The sequence below is a fragment of the Heloderma suspectum genome, chromosome 2 (genome assembly GCF_057233095.1).
Source record: "Heloderma suspectum isolate Gila_16-S chromosome 2, 16-S_ref, whole genome shotgun sequence".
NCBI lineage: Eukaryota > Metazoa > Chordata > Lepidosauria > Squamata > Helodermatidae > Heloderma > Heloderma suspectum.
In genome coordinates, this window is record NC_139459.1 from 24,742,928 (window position 1) to 24,759,383 (window position 16,456).

A 16,456-nucleotide genomic window follows, 5' to 3' on the forward strand; every position below is an offset into this window, starting at 1 on the left:
CCCCTGAGATTTAGCTGGAGATAGGGATGGATGGATCAGATTTCACTCTGTCTCGCTTTGGCATATGCTCAACCTTAAGTTTGCTCTGTCCCATTCAGCGGAGGCTGGTGGCTCCGATGTCAGTGGAGCAGTGGATCTGCTCCGGGTTTCAGTCAGAACCAGCCATAACTCTAAAGGAGCTGTTCAAGGTGCTTCACAGCCTCCACTGGTCCTATTTTTGTCTTAATCTGGAGAGCCCTTGTTAATCAGAATAGACAAGAATGCACAAGATGGACTAATGGTCCAACTCAGTTAAGGCAGGTCCATATAATCATACTTTGTCTAGTTTATGGCCACGTATTTTTAAGAAGCAAAAGATGATTTGAAAAGTTGTCAAGGGACAGAAACAAAGAAGATCATGGGTTAGCCCCCACTTCGAACATGTGTGTGTGTGTGTGCGCGCGCGCATGTACATGCAACCTTGGGGGCAAAAAGGTTGCCCACCCCTGGTTTAGACATATTGAGCCTAATTGATTAATAGGCACTGAGAGTTCAAGGTAGTTCCCGTTCATTATCGCAGTAAACCCAACAACAATTCTGTAAGGCAGGTCACTGTGATTACTCCCATACTGCAGATGTTTGGGGAAGGAAGGCTGAGAGAACAGCCGAAAGCCACCTAATACATTTTGGCAGAGATGTGTTGATGGGTTTTGACCTTGAAAATGGGGGGGGGTTCAAATGTGGATTTCTGCAATTCAACACCCCTGCCCTGAGTCCTTAAGAGTCTGAGTCCGGGGCTCAGCATGGTCTTATTGTCATTTCCCTCCCCTGCTTGCTGTATCCCTTCCCTTTCCCTGCCCCCAAATTATCTGGTGGTGGTGAGAACTAATGGTGGGGCTGCCATTAAGCCATAGATGCCACCATGACCATGCATGCTGTGTCCTGGGCCCTCAGGGGCCATAGGCAATGCCATTCCCAGGGCTCCCAACATCAGAAACTTCATCTGTGCAGGCTTATAGGGATGTCTAGGACTTAACAGGGGCCCTGCTGCAAGCCCTCCCCACCATTGAGAGATACGTTCTGAAAAGGAAAAGTGGCTCATGGCAGCAGCTAGGGGCACGGAGTCTTCTGTTCCCCTTTGCACTCCCAATGACGACAACAACAATGCACACACATACAGCACACTGAAAAAAACCAGACACTCATATAATTGTTGCTGTTACATTCAGGACTAACCTTAACCTTCCGTCCATCTTAGCTACAGATCCTGGGGCCAGGCTGTGAATATAGATACCTGGGAGGCTATTCTCCAACGTGAGACAGCAAACGCCAATGCCCAGCCCAACACCTAGTTCTGTGATGAAATGAAGAGCAAAGATCAAGAACAGTTTAAGCTCGCTCTTCCTGACAAAAATAACCAGAGATGCTAGTACATATTAAGAACTGTTCTTTACAGATAAGAGGGCTGAGAGAAAGGCAAAACCAACCCCAAGTCAGGACTCATGATCACCAAGGTAGGGATGTATGAGAATTGCATTTTTGCTCACAAAACAAGCAAATGTGTCCTATTTGAAGCCCTGAATGCGAGCACAATCCACCAAAAATATTCACAAATTGTTGAACACATGTTTGCGTTTGCCTGGTTCCTGATTCCCAGTTTGATTTGCACAAATTTCATAATTTGCACACATTTCCTCAGCAGACAGAATCAGCCCTGTTTTAGTCTATGGAGGAAATTTGTGCAAATTGGAAAATTTGCACAAACTTCAGGAGATTCGTGCATATTTTGTGAGATTTGTGCAAATTCTGGGAGATTTGCGCAGATTTCCTGTTTGATACCTGGTTGATTTGCGCATGTTTTCCATTCGTGCAAAGCAAGCAGTGATCACAAATGCAAATGGGAATTGGGCAGGAGATGAGCAGCAAGACGATGTTCGGAGAATCCTCGCGTCCTCGAACATCGCTTGATCACCCATCCCTACACTGGGGGTGCTGAACTGGTAACCAGGGGTATCAGACAGGGATTCAGCATGTGAACCACTGACTACAGGAGGGAAATGCAGAGAGACCAGACAGTCCAAGAGGCCAGAGTGGATCAGGTGGCATTTCCTGCCCCTACAAAGACTTCTGGGTAAGGCTTGCTCAGTAGTCTGAGCAATTAGGAGACTCTGTTCAGGTGTTCCTTGGTGGCTACAGATGGCTGTTGCCATCTTTCCCTGATCTGCCTTGGTCTCTTCTTGCCTCACCTCACTCTGCTCTCAAATCAACAGGAGCCAGATCTAACAACAGTGGAGACAAGAATAGAGGATGGCTGTGATGACTGCTCTTGTCCATGTATACTTCTATGGTGATAGCCTTTATTGATTATCAGCCTTGGCCCAAGGTATCTCACTGCCTGAGGTGAGAACACGCACTACTGCCACCACGATCCCAGCTTCCATTGCCCCTTCCCAGCAGTTGGGCTCTTGCAAGAGCTCACCCGGACTCTCACGAGAGCTTGCTCAATGTCTCATGAGGCCTGGCCAAACTCTCACAAGACCTGCAGCTGCAATAAGGGGAAGGAGGGGGTGCACGATGGGGCGGCAGCTGGCTCTCCAGAGAGCCCTACCAGCCACTCTCTTGCTGCAGCAAATGCCACAGCAGAGGACAGGCCGATGGGCCTTCCTGGTGGGAGGGGCACAATTTGCCCCTCCTCGCACTCCACCACCTGATGTAGGTGCATCAGTCCGTGTAATGGTCAGGTGGGCCCTGCTGATTTATGGTTTTTGTTTTGTGGAAAGGTGGGATATAAATATTTTAATACAATAAAATACTGTATTTGTGAAATAAAAATAAACAATTTAGGGGGAGGCGAAAACCTTGCCTTAACACAGGGATGGGCAACCTTTTTGCCCCTGAGGGCTATATATAGCAGTGGATAGGGGCCCATATGCCAGTGGCCATGGCTAGAGCTGGTACTGGCTAGGATCTGGGCTGGTAGCAGGGGCTGCGAGGGCTAGCTTTCCACTCCCCCCCCCCCGAAACATGCAGACAGCTTTTATCCCATTCACATGCACGCTACCCCCACACCCCTCATGCAGTCACACACACAGACCTGGTTTGCACGATCACTGCAGCCCACCTTGGCTTATTAGCCACAGTGAGTTGTGGTGCCCGTGGACACCATGCTAGCAATCCAAGCGCCCACCGCCACAGCTTCTCGTTACGTGCGATCCTGGCAAGGAGGTGCTGGGGCAGCTGACAAACCACGTAGAACCTATGGACTGTTTTAGGGTTGGACTGTCAACCACCCAGCAACCCCCCCCCCTTCCGGGTCTGCATGCAACGAGAAGCTATGGTGCACCCCCGCCGTGCTCCAAATATTCAAAATGGTCACTGAAACAAGAAGCCCCATAGGGAAGTTCACCCACGGTGCCTTCTTGTTAAGTGTAAACCAGGCCATAGCCTTTCCCTCCCTCCCTCACACCCGCACTCTCATGGGAAGCACTGGCACATGAAGAGAGTTAACCCTTCCCTCCCCGTGTGTTAGTCCTTCCCACATAACTCAGTCTCCCTGCAGCCCCATGATCACATAAGCTGGGGGAGGGGGCTGATTTGGTGGTGGGGCCTTCCCTCACCGCCACTGTGGGCCATACTGAAGGCTCCCCTAGGCTGTGGGTTGCTCACGTGTGCTTTAACATCTCATTTATACTTGTAGTTAGATAGTGTACTATCTGTTTGTCTGTCTGTCTTGGGATTTCCCACAGAACAGGCCTGCTGGAAGCCAGTGGGGACTGAAAGAATTTCACAGAGGTCCATTTAAGCATTTGACTTCTTCATGTTCATCTCTTTCCCGCCGCCCCTTCCCATATGCACGTATGCCCCAGAGCAAATTGAAATAACAGAAACCCCATTACAAAGCCTTTTCTTGTCAACCTCCTAAGTGAAACGTACAGTTCTTGCTCCCAGACTTTAAATAATTAAATAAACTGTGAATGCTTATATGTAAATGGTTCCAGTGAAAATTCTTGGCGAAGATAGACTAGGGTTATATGGTCATACAGTACAAATTTAAACCAGATTTGAACTGATTCCATTCTCATGGGCTTGTTTGTTTGTTAGATTTGCATTTATTTAGTTTTTGTCAGAGTTCCTTTAAGATACAACAATTCTATTAATACAGTTTTAAAAAACTAAAATAATAAAGGGGCCCATGAAGAAAGAGGGGGAAAGAAGGCATGGCTTATTGCATATTATATTTTGTATGAATAATTTTGGCCATGCTCTTTTACACTATCTTGGTATCCAGACTGTAGTTTAAAAACATTTTAATATATAAAAACCAGGAAAGAAAGAAGGGAACAGGTTGAAAAACAGAATTTTAAAATACTAAACACACACAGACACACTCAAGAAGGTGAAATAAACATTAAAAAACCCCTCCCACATATGGATATGTTTAGTTTTTCTAAACATGGGGGAAGAAAGAACTCTGAAGTGATTCATGAGAGCTGGTGTAATGGTGTCTTCACCTCAGCTCCTTCACACAGGGCACCTCAGCAAAGTTGATTTAAACCAACTTGTTTTGCAGTGCTAGTTGCAGTACTTCACAGCACATGGAAGCAACCATGTTCCTGTTCTTTCCCCTAAAACTTTGCTTACAAGGTTCCCCTGACCCTCCACAACCTTTTGGGAAACGGTTCTCAGTTTAGCCGGATAAAGAGTAGTCGGGTTTCCTCAAACCTTTACTGAGAGTCACTTCCATGACGATCCTGTCTTTTGGCCCAGGCCCCTTACGATTTGGGGCAGCAACCTCTGCATCTTCACAGCCAGGTAAGGCTCCACTGGCACAAGAACTGGGGGAGCTGGATCGGCTCAGTAATGTCGGAGTTGGGCACGGGGTAAGGCTTGGGCTGCGAAGTCTGGTTCGTACTGTGAGGGTCACCACACCTTTCTTGAGTTGCTAAAGAAGCAACAGTACAGTTTGTTATCTTTATCATTATTGTCCCCCAGTGAAATGCAAATAGCATCCAAACAGCACTGATGAAAGGATGAGCCAATTTCGCCAGCTGTGGCAGGGCAGCATGGCTCCTTATTCAATGGGAAACCTGTGGCCTTCCAGATGTTGTTGGACTCCCATCATTCCTCACCACTGGTGACGCCGGCTAGGACTGATGGGAGTTGCACTGATGGGAGTTGCAGTCCAACAACTTCTGAAGGCCCACATGTTCCCCTTCCTTGATCTCAATGCAGCCCTCATATGGTGGAACTAAGACTGAACCATGAAAAAAGGCAGCCAACAGAAATTGAACTATATTTGACATGCTTGAATTTTGATTGTACTAGGGGTATATCTACCAAAAACATAGGAAGCTGCCTTATATTTGGTCAAACCACTGGATCACCTAGCCTAGTATTGTCTATTCCATACCATGGAGGATGTGGCTCTCCAAGGTCTAACTCAGACATTATTCCTATCACCTGCTACATGATCCTTTTTAAACTGGAGATGCCAGGGACATTCTGCATTCAAAGCGTGTGCTTTATGTAGGGATGTTGGAGGAATCTGTCTGGGGGGTAGAGCTTGATGAGCTTTCCTTGGCTCAGCCCTGCGGACTTCGCTCAGTTTTCTGCTGCGGATCCCAACTCATTCTGCAGCAAATCAGTTTCCTGTATTTTTTTTAATTTGAGCAAATTACAGCTGAATTTTGTGCAAATCTGTGTAATTTGCACAAATTTTTGGCCACGATTTGTGCAGATTTCACAAATTTGCACAAATTGCAGCTCTAATTTGCGCAAATCTCTATTTCTGAAAATTAGAGCATGCGTGACACACAAAAAATATGCAAAAGTTTCCCAGAGTTCGAGAGAAAAACCGTGGCTCAGCCCACAAATACAAACCAAGTCAGGCATGCCACAGAACTCTGTTGAGCCAAAAAAGACATGGATTTCCCGGTGACAGACATCCCTAGCTCTACTGCTGAATTATGGTTCATCCCCACTTCCCTGCTTCCCCTGCCAAAGTAACCATGGTAGAATGATGTGAAAATGCGACATTTCCACAGCAAAACTGATCACTGATCCCATCACTGGACTGCTGGTTAAATTTAGAAGTGGTGTTAGGGGGGATATTTTTCTACCACACACATTTTATTGTGTTAACACCACCAATGTTTCAGAATGAACTGATGGCTTATAGTTTGTTGGTGGTGAACGTTTGCCTATCATGTGGGGGATTTAGGCCCACACAGGCAGCAGAATGAGGTAGTAATGATGTAACAGAGTTCTGAGGTGGCAGAACATCATGTTATGTCATCAACAGATTTTGAGTGCACATTTTTTAATGTACCCCCTGGTTAAAGTCCCACAACAACCTCTCTAGCAAACTACACAGCAAGAAACTGGTCAGGATAGAAACTTTCTCCCTGATGTGCTAGGTTCCCCCCCCCACTCATTTGCAAGGATTTTTTTTGCATGGGAAACTATCCCAAAATGGCACCCCTCACCTTGCTCCTTGGGGAGCTGCCAGGGTACTCATAGGGCTCATTGCTGACGAATGACCTGGGGCCCCCTTTAAAACAATACAGCACTCCAATCAGTGCTGGGTCTGGGAGCCACTGTTTAAATTTCCTACAATTCCCCAGAGTGATGCTACAGCTGGGTCTCTAGAACCGCTGAGAGGCCCCATCTGTAGTTCTGTTACCTTAAATGTTTGAATGGCCTCCTGATGGGTCAGCCCTTGTAAAGATTCTCCATTAACTTCTAGGAGTTCATCTCCTGGTAATCAAAGGCAAAATCCACATCAGCATTTAGACAAGAAATAAAGTGCTGTTCTTAGAAATATAAACAATCCTTGGCTCTTTCGTGTTTCTTTTACTGCTTTTGATTTATTTCCACGTGTTCCTATTGCCTTTGTTAATACAAAGGTGAACTGGCATATGTTAAAAAGTGCCACAACTATAACTTTTAACCTGGACTTCCGTTAGATATACAATTTACTGTAACCCAGTGGTTTCCCAAGTGTGCTCCAGAGAATGCTGGGGTTCCTTGGGAGTTTAGCAGGGATTCCTCAATGAGAGGATTGGTAATAGTGGGTAAATCTGCCTAAAAGTACTTAATCTTAATCTGCCTAAAGAGTTTACCTAAAAACTACTTACTTACCAGTCTTCATCTTCTCCATCAATGCACAGGCCTAAGGGGAAGTTTACATGTGTTCTAGGGGGCACTTTCAGTTCACACAGGGTAATGCTCAGTGCCTGGCCCGCACCATGCATGAACTGCATGTGAGCCCTAGAACGTGGCCTAGAATTCCATGGCCAGTATTTCTTAGGAAGACTAGTCTGTGTGGAAAGAGTTCCCCAAAGGTAGAAAGTTTGTATCAGGAGCTACCGGATCTGTGTGCAGCTCTCCTGTGTAGTGAATCATTGAACTGCAGGTGGAGTACTGTGAAGTACTCAGAAGTAGTTCATGGCTCTTGGCTCACCCCAGATGGCTACCCACAGCCCAGCCCTAAGAGTTTGAAAGCCATGGGTCAAACACAACAGAAGCCCTGCAGGGAAATTCACCCACGGTGGCTTCTTGTTACGTAAAAACCATGCCAATGTTTACCAGGTTCAAAATAAGCCAGGATCTTAAACCACAGTTTGAAGTTGGTTTAAGATCCTGGCTTGTTCCAAACCTAGTTACCATAGTTTCCTGATTTGGATAAAATGGGAAGTTATGGTTAATCAAACTTCCTGGTTTGATTGCTGTACACCAGTGCTACAAAAGGAGGATGAAAGAAGCTTTGTGGGCAGGCAAAAGGCTTATGCATATATCAGTTTATTAAATGGAGATACAGCCATTTAAATGCAGGCAATGTCTTTCCAGATGATAAAAAATGACTGCTTGGCAAGCAGTTGAGCAGGCAGAGATATGTTATTTGCTACAATACCTTCTTTTAATCTGCCATCAGCTGCTGCAGCTCCATTTGGGAAAATGGTCTTCACAAAAATGCCCATGCGTCCTCGTGCAGAATCTTGCCCTCCCACAATGCTGAATCCAAGACCCTGCAGTGTACAGCAGGGAGGGAGTGGTGGAGATATTAGGGTTACTTATCAAGTATCCAATATGAAAAGTGAAGCTACACAAAATGGTGGAAGTGAAGTTGTTTACTGCTTACTTTTGTCAAATCTATTCTCAAAGCCAAAAAACAATGGCTACCTTTAAGACAGCATCTGCATGAATGAGCACTCAGTATGCCCAAGAGATACATTCAGGGGCACACCTAGACATGGCCTTTGGAGAGCAGAGAGAGAGAGAGAGAGAGAATCCTACAGTCTTAGGGGAAAGGAAGAATATACTATCCTAGAACGATGCCACGCATCAGAGGGGTAGAAGCAGGCCAATGTTTAAGGGTAGTTTCCGATGGTGGTGCAGCACTAGCGCTAAGGTCATCGGACTAGCGTAAACCAATGCTAGTGTGATGTCATTAGCGCTAGCACTGTGCCACCCCTGGATACTACCCAATCATGTTCTAGTATTTTATGTAAGCCGCCTTGTGAATTCCTCTAGATTGAAAGGCGGGCTAGAAATCAAATTGATCTATATGACTTTACATGATGATGATGATGCTAATGAAGCATTTTTATCCTGCCCTTCAGCCAGAAAGGCTTCCAAAGCGACTTACACATAGTCGATAAACAGTCCCCGCCTACAGGCTTACAATCTAAAAGACACTAAAGGAAATGGAGAGGAGGAGGGAAGAGGGAGTGAAGGAAACTCAGGCACCAATTCTAAAAATGGAATAGTGGTTCTTATAATCAAGCTTTGAGGAGGGATTTGGAGAACCTCAACAAGCTTGAACATCACACGTTTGCCTATCCCTATTTAAGACACAGGCATGCTGGAAGGAATTTGAGCTGGTACTGCCTGGTTTGTCCACATCACTCCAAACTTAAAAGAATAGGACTGGTTACACATTTGTTTCTGGGTGCGTGTACTTACCTTTAAAGTTCTACACAGCTTGGGACCTAAATACGTTAAGGAGACCTCTTCCCTTTCCTCAGCCTTCCCCAACCTGGTGCCCTCCAGATTCTACCCATCTGGAGGGCACCAGGTTGGGGAAGGCTGAGGAAAGGGAAGAGGTCTCCTTAACGTATTTAGGTCCCAAGCTGTGTAGAACTTTAAAGGTAAGTACACGCACCCAGAAACAAATGTGCAACCAGTCCTATTCTTTTAAGTTTGGAGTGATATGGACAAACCAGGCAGTACCAGCTCAAATTCTGGCAGCTGGATCCTGTACTAATTGACGCTTCTGAGTCATCTTCAATGGCAGCCCTGTGTACAGCGCAGTACAGCAATCCACAGGGGAAGTTACAAGAGCATGCATCACCAGGGCCAGGCTCTGCCAGTTCAGGAATGCTTGCAGCTGGTGAATCAGCCGAAACGGATAAAAGGCACTCTGTGCCGCTGAAGTGATAAAGTTGGATTTAGGAGCACCCCTTGCTCCAAAAGTGAACCTGCTCTTCCAGGGGAAAAGAATGAACACCACTTCTTTAATGCTGAGAATCATCTACCCACACTGCTGCTCCCTTGTCAGGATTCATGGCAGCGACTGTGAATATCACATTTATTTTGACACAAGATATTTTGCGGGTCTGGAGCAGAGGTAGGCAACACGGTACCTGCGAGCACCAGCGCACCCTCGGACAGCTGTTGTGGTGCCTGCCAAGGTGCCTTACCCCTCGCACTTAAAAAAAAATTTTTTAACACATGTTCTTACCAGCAGCTGGGATTGCTGCAAAATAGGTTTCTGTTGGTGCTGATCATTGTAGGTTCAAAGGAGTAGTTTAGCGTGTTGGGGCTCAGATCCTATCTCTGCCTTGTACTCAGTCTTTTGGGCAGGCTACTTGTCCTTTGTAACTAGCCACACCTCCCATTTTGTGGTAGTGCCCAGGACAATTTCTCCAATTGCCAAATCAGCCCATGGGCCCAAATGGTTGCCAAACCCTGGTCTGGAGGCTCAGATATACCTGTGTATGCACACAGACAGACACACTAGCTATAGGCCCTACACAAATATTCTTACCTTGCCTTGCCCCTTCATCAGGACAATGTTGGATATAATAGATGGCTGGGTTAATCGCCAGGGGTATTCCACCTGAGCGGCACTCAACGAGCGGGTGGATTTCTTAACAATATGGTACTCCTGGGCAAATAAAGTAGTCATAACAATTAGAGATGAGTGAAAAGTGTTTGCTTCATTTGTGTGTGTGTGTGTATGTGCGCGCGCGCAAAATAGCCATCCTTTTTGTGTGCGTTTTCTGTTCCATTTCCCAAATATCTGGCAGTTTTATTCAGCTTGAAATTTATGTATTTATTTAAAGTTATAGAAATATTAATTATTTAGATAATTATTATTTATTTAACATTATGCTGTTTTGTCTTCAATGAGTTCATATAGTGTTCCACAACAATCATGACAACATCAAACTACAAAACCAATAAGCCAAAAGACAAACAGCAGCAAAACAGGATAATTAAGTAAGTAGAGTAGAGTGGCCCTAGCCACTTTACTTTATCAGAGTAAAGATAGCAGCAACCACCAAAAAAGAAAAAAGTGGAGAAACTGCTACTCGAGTACTAGAAAATCAGCAGCATATATAAAAACCAGCTGATTCCAAAGGCCTTTTTGAAAAGGCAGGTTTTTGCTTGACACTGTGAGGCATTCAGTATTGGGACCAGATGGGCTTTCCTAGAGAGGGCATAAGGCTGATGTTGAGAGCAGGAACGGCCTCCTTGCCTGAGGAGAGATGGTTGTTCCTGTGTTCTCTTCCCTGCTCCTTCCCCTGCCCCACCCAAGCACACACATGCACAGTGTTCTTTTTTTGTTGGGGGGGGGTGTTTTCTGCGTTTTTTTCAAACCCACAACAACGAGCAAGGCTAAAACAGTGACTAAAATCAGGATGACGTGGCCATTTAATCATAGTAAACTCTGCACCCTCTCTCACCTGTCTGGTTCCTGTGTCCAGGTGCTGTGGAAGAGAATGTTTTCTCCCTCCTCGGGAATATTTCATTGCTATTTCATAATTCACATCTCCATTTTCCACTGTCAACTCATCATCTTCTCCCACAGATTCTAAACGAGTTGCTGCGCCTAAGGGATAACCCAGAGATGCCATTTATTATACATATATCAAAGCATCTTTTAACGTCTGTCAGTTGTGATGGAACCAGGTGCATTACGTTCAACATTTTGTATGCTCATTCAGAAATGATTGATGGGCACATTTCCTAAATCATATAAACACAGTATGATAAATTTTATCTTTATATATACACAAACGCACCGCATTTGAGTGGGTAGCAATAATTTATTATGGGAGTGATAGATGCACACCACTCTTTTCAGAATGCTTACTGGAGAGTAGCTTAAGAGTTAGGCAGCAGTGAGTTTAAAGGATTGCGGTGGAGGTTACTATCAATGAACAAAGTGTGCTGTGTATAGCTTAAAAGATTTAGGACTGCCAAAAGTAGTTTATGTATCCAGTCCAACCAAATGCTGGTTCGTTGCTTTAAAGCCCCCAAAGGCCTGGGACTTGGCTACCATAAGGACTATGTTTGCATTCCATCCTACACACTCCAATCAATATCAGAGGTCCTGCTCCAGGTTTCCCAACCAATGGAGAAGTAGTGTCAGGATATGCATGGCAGGGCCTTCACAGTCATGGTGTCAACATTGTAGAACACCCTCCCCACGGAAGCCCACCTGATCCCACCTTTAACTTTAAGCCTGATGGCTTTCTAAGGAAGTTTTTGGGGTCGATGGACTATTGGTTGCATTTTTCCTGCCACTATGTTGGAGGAGAGTAAGCTCCATTTTCGTGATGGTTGCTCTTGTGCAGCAGCTATAACTAGGAGTGTAGAAGAGCTGGTAGTGCAGCAGTAATGAGCAAGAACTGAATTTCCTTAAATAAAGTTGCAGGCACAGAAAGCTCATTCTTCCGTCTCTCTTTAACGACAAATAGTGCTGATACTATAGCTGTATTTTCTTCCTTCTCCAGGAATATACAATACAGTCCCAATTAAATCAGTTCTTCAGTCACTTTTAGTCACTGGGAGCGAGGCATTGTGGGCATGGTGGCCCGGGAGACTGCTTATGCCAAAGTGGGGCAAGTGGTCTCTATGGCACAGTGCTGCACTCAGAGCAAGGACCCCTCAAAGCAAGGCATTGAGAGGAGGAGGAGATGGTTAGGAGGACAGAGGCAGGAGGACACATGTCCTCCTATCTCAGGTGGCAGGAGATTGGTGTGTGCTGCCACTGGCTGGCACCTTGTGCATGCAAAGCATCTGCTCTGCCCCTGTGCTATGCTCCCTGTGGGTACACCAGGCCAGAATACAGCTTGTCTTGACACTTCAAAGCACAATCTTTATTCACTCATTGGATGAAATTAACTGTACCCTGGGATCGGCTCCTGTACTTCAATATTCCTCCTCCCAGAGTTGGGCTTTGGCAGTTTTCTTTGGACCCCTCTGCACCAGCAGGATCTGGAGACTCATCTGTATCTGTCATATCTGTCACCTGACGGAGGACGAAAAAGGAAATGTTTAAACACCCAGCCAAGTTGCTGGAATATGTTGTCATTTCCACAGCAGGATTAACCATTATCCTAAGGAAGCTACAAACTAAGACCTCAGGCAAAGTAGGACCTCTTGCTGTGGCACAATTACAGAGAGGTTTCTAATCGTGAAAAGTATCTGCTTGTCTTTCTCCTTGGACTGCAGTTTAGAACACAGGAACTCACTGCAAGATGACAGAAGCAGCTGTGGTCCTAGATGGGAAAATTATAAATACTAGAAGCTTCATCAGCGCAAGGAGCAATATATTTTTATGCACTTCAGATGATTTGGGGGTCAAGTCATGATTTTCAGGTCCATCTCTGTGCATGGCAAAAGGGAGAAAAACACTGGGTTGCCCCAAGATCACCTACAGGCACTCTATATGCTGGATAGTGGTTATACCAGGGGTGGGGGACTCTAGATGTTGTTGGACTCCAACTCCCGTCATGGCCAATGGCCAGGGGTGATAGGAATTGTGTTTTGGCAGGGTTATGTTATAATTTAGTTATGTTACTTAGCTTTTAAAAAATGTTGCTGATTATTGTAAGCTGCCCCAAGGACCACTGTGGGCCAAACAGGAGATATATTGAGGATAGGGCTGTACCACACAGCTTTACATGCAAGAGATCCAAGGTTCAATCTGTGGCACCTCAAGGTAGGGCTGGGAAAGTCTTCTGTCCTCTTTGAAACTCCAGAGAGCTGCTGCCATTTGGGGTAAATGATATGGAAGTAGATGAACCAATCCTCCGACTCAATATAAAGTATCTTCCTAGGTTCCAAATTAGTCCTGTCTTTTTTCTCCCTGTTTGGCTATCAGCAACTTTGGGGTAAAGAATTCCTTCCTCAGAACGTCTTCCCCAAGCCAAACCCACCCCAAACTGCTTTTAAGGTGTGTGTTTTTAAGTCACTAGGAGTCCAAATCACAGATCTCCCACATCACATGCAGACCTCCATAATACAGGGATAATAATGCTGACCTACTTTACAGAGCACAGTACGTTTTACTGAACTTATGTTCAGTGTTAAATACTTTGAATGTTCTGAAGTGTAATATGAACTAATAATGATAATACAACATCAGGCACAAACGTAAGATATATGCTTGTGATGAAACACAATATTGCTATACAAAGTGCCCCATGATATCCTGATGAGCAAACTAGCTCAAAGTGAGCTAGATGAAACAACGATCCGGTGGATCCACAGTTGGCTACAGAATCGGACTCAAAGAGTGCTTATCAATGGGACCTTCTCAAGCTGGGGAGAGGTAACGAGTGGGGTACCGCAGGGCTCAGTTCTGGGCCCAGTGCTCTTCAACACTTTTATTAATGACTTGGAGGAGGAGGTGCAGGGAATGCTGATCAAATTTGCAGATGACACCAAATTGGGCAGGATAGCTAATACTTTGGAAGACAGAAACAAAATTCAAAGTGATCTGGATAGACTGGAGCGCTGGGCAGAAAGCAACAGAATGACATTTAATAGGGATAAATGCCAAGTTCTGCACCTAGGAAAAAGAAACCAAATGCACAGTTACAAGATGGGGGATACCTGGCTCAACAACACTACAAGCGAGAAAGATCTTGGAATTGTTGGCTCATATTCAGCTTGTGATCGACAACAGTGTGATGTGGCTGCAAAAAAGGCAAATGCTATTTTGGCTGCATTAATAGAAGCATAGCTTCCACATCCCGGGAAGTACTAGTTCCCCTCTACTCAGCACTGGTTAGGCCTCATCTGGAGTACTGTGTCCAGTTCTGGGCACCACACTTTAAGAAGGATGCAGACAAACTGGAGAGGGTTCAGAGGAGGGCAACAAAGATGATCAGGGGACTGGAAACAAAGCCCTGTGAAGAGAGACTGGAAGAACTGGGCATGTTTAGCCTTGAGAAGAGAAGACTGAGGGAAAATATGATAGCACTCTTCAAGTACTTGAAAGGTTGTCACAGAGAAGAAGGCCAGGATCTCTTCTCGATCATCTCAGAGTGCAGGACATGGAATAATGGGCTCAAGTTACAGGAAGCCAGATTCTGGCTGAACATCAGGAAAAACTTCCTGACTGTTAGAGCAATACGACAATGGAACCAATGACCTAGGGAGGTGGTGGGCTCTCCCACACTGGAGGCATTCAAGGCGAGGCTGGACAGCCATCTGTCGGGGATGCTCTGACTTGGATTCCTGCATTGAGCAGGGGGTTGGACTCGATGGCCTTGTAGGCCCCTTCCAACCCTACTATTCTATGATTCTATGAAAAGGCACAGGCCTCAGTAGAAGGTCTTCCAGATTTCACAACTCATACCAGAAGCACAAAGTTTATTGTACGTACTTAGCTTTTCTATTTTCTGGAAGACCCAGATTTCTTCCTGCTCTGAAAATAAACAGAAATTCAACCCATTAAGCTTGTACGAATTTCTCACAGCACCCAAGTTTGTAATCCTTGGCTGTAAAAATGGGCTGAAGTGCCACAGTTCAATGAAAATGTATCTCTTGTCTTATTCTTTCAGCCGTACATGAATGTAACCTTTTTACCGACTGCTCTTCTTCCAAAACAGTAACCATGCCATTCTGAGCTGTCTTGCTTTCCTGGAAGTGACACTTATTCAGTTCTGGATTCGTACCGCTAATTGAAAACAGCAATTTTACAAACTGTTCCAGAAAATTCAAGGGGTTCCTGAATGAAACCCCTGATGGACAATCTGTCTAAAATACAGATTTTACATCACTGCTGGTTATTCCCTGCAGAACGGTGTTCACACAGGGCAACAGTGAAGCCCCTCTGGGACATTGGTGTGCATCCCACAGAATCCTCTGCCACGCATAGAGTTCCACGGCAGTTGAAGAAGGAATCCCTTAAACACATACACGTTTATGAGGAAAAAGTGTTGTCTGAGGTACTGTTGTCTGATCTAAACCAATGAAACTTCACACAGATGCTTTTTTCCCAACTAGAGTCACCCGGCATTAGGTCTGGTGACTAAATGTTATTGTGCTTTTCTAAGGGGATGGAACACTGAGGAAGGAGAGACTAAGCAAATTTACCCATCCAGCCCCACAGAAGGAGATATTGCCCCAATCTGCTGCTTGTGTAACAGCCATTACTGCACCATTCTTTTCAAGGGAGGGAAAAGGAGGGGGAGGACATCGGTCACATTTCTCCCCTAGTCAGGAAGCAGGGCCGCACTTCTGGGCAAAGGTCATCTCACATGACATCATCAAGGGGAGCCCTGCTTTAAGTATCAATCTGGATCTTTCAGAAAATAGAAAAGCTGCAGTACGTACAATAAACTTTATGCCTCTGGCATGAGTTGTGAAATCTGGAATTCCTGTAACAGACCAGAAGATGGAACCTGCATCTCCTCACTAACACCACCACCATCACGACCACCACTTCACACAGTTGTTACACCACCAAGCTGGAAAACAGTTATCTAAAAACCCAGTACTCCATGAGTGTCAGGGAATGCAGAAGTCAAGTAGCCTCCAAGAGCTCTTACGGAGAATCTTTTAAAGGTTCTGATTTGTTTACTTAGCATTTCCACCTATTCAGATCACAAGGCAGTTCCTGTAACTGAATGTTTATCATGCTTCCTGATCTTTTCTTTTGACAGACATGCAAATAAAAGGTTCCCACCAGTACTTTTCTTTCTAAACAGGGAACACTTTTGCTGCAGATTAGCCAGGGGAAGAAAATATGTCATCTCACAGGCACCACCAAGGGGCCATGTTCCCAAAATTTATCTCCACTACCCATGTATTTGGGTTTCTTACAAGGAGTGATAAGTCTTCTGATGGAATGATCCCTTGAAGTCCTTTGGCTTGAAGGAAAAGAACATGTACCATCTCCTCCTTTATAAAGGACCACTCGCATCTAGGGATGCACGAGCATCCCTTAATTTGA

The 16,456-nt window shown here is 45.2% G+C and overlaps 1 protein-coding gene across 3 annotated transcripts in view; it reads right to left on the reverse strand.

Moving 5' to 3' along the window:
• Window positions 1-16,456, reverse strand: part of PDZD2 (PDZ domain containing 2) — a 226,564-nt gene that overhangs the window by 40,975 nt on the left and 169,133 nt on the right. For 2 of the 3 annotated variants that reach the window (XM_084832043.1, XM_084832042.1), the window contains exons 6-12: window positions 12,400-12,520; window positions 10,950-11,095; window positions 10,028-10,147; window positions 7,892-8,006; window positions 6,662-6,735; window positions 4,702-4,921; window positions 1,216-1,333 (exon numbers count right to left, since the gene is read on the reverse strand). In XM_084832043.1, the coding sequence (XP_084688169.1) occupies window positions 1,216-1,333; window positions 4,702-4,921; window positions 6,662-6,735; window positions 7,892-8,006; window positions 10,028-10,147; window positions 10,950-11,095; window positions 12,400-12,520 (914 nt within the window). Of the gene's footprint in view, window positions 1-1,215; window positions 1,334-4,701; window positions 4,922-6,661; window positions 6,736-7,891; window positions 8,007-10,027; window positions 10,148-10,949; window positions 11,096-11,688; window positions 11,690-12,394; window positions 12,521-16,456 lie in introns of all 3 variants that reach the window. The other variant, XM_084832044.1, reaches the window with a different exon arrangement.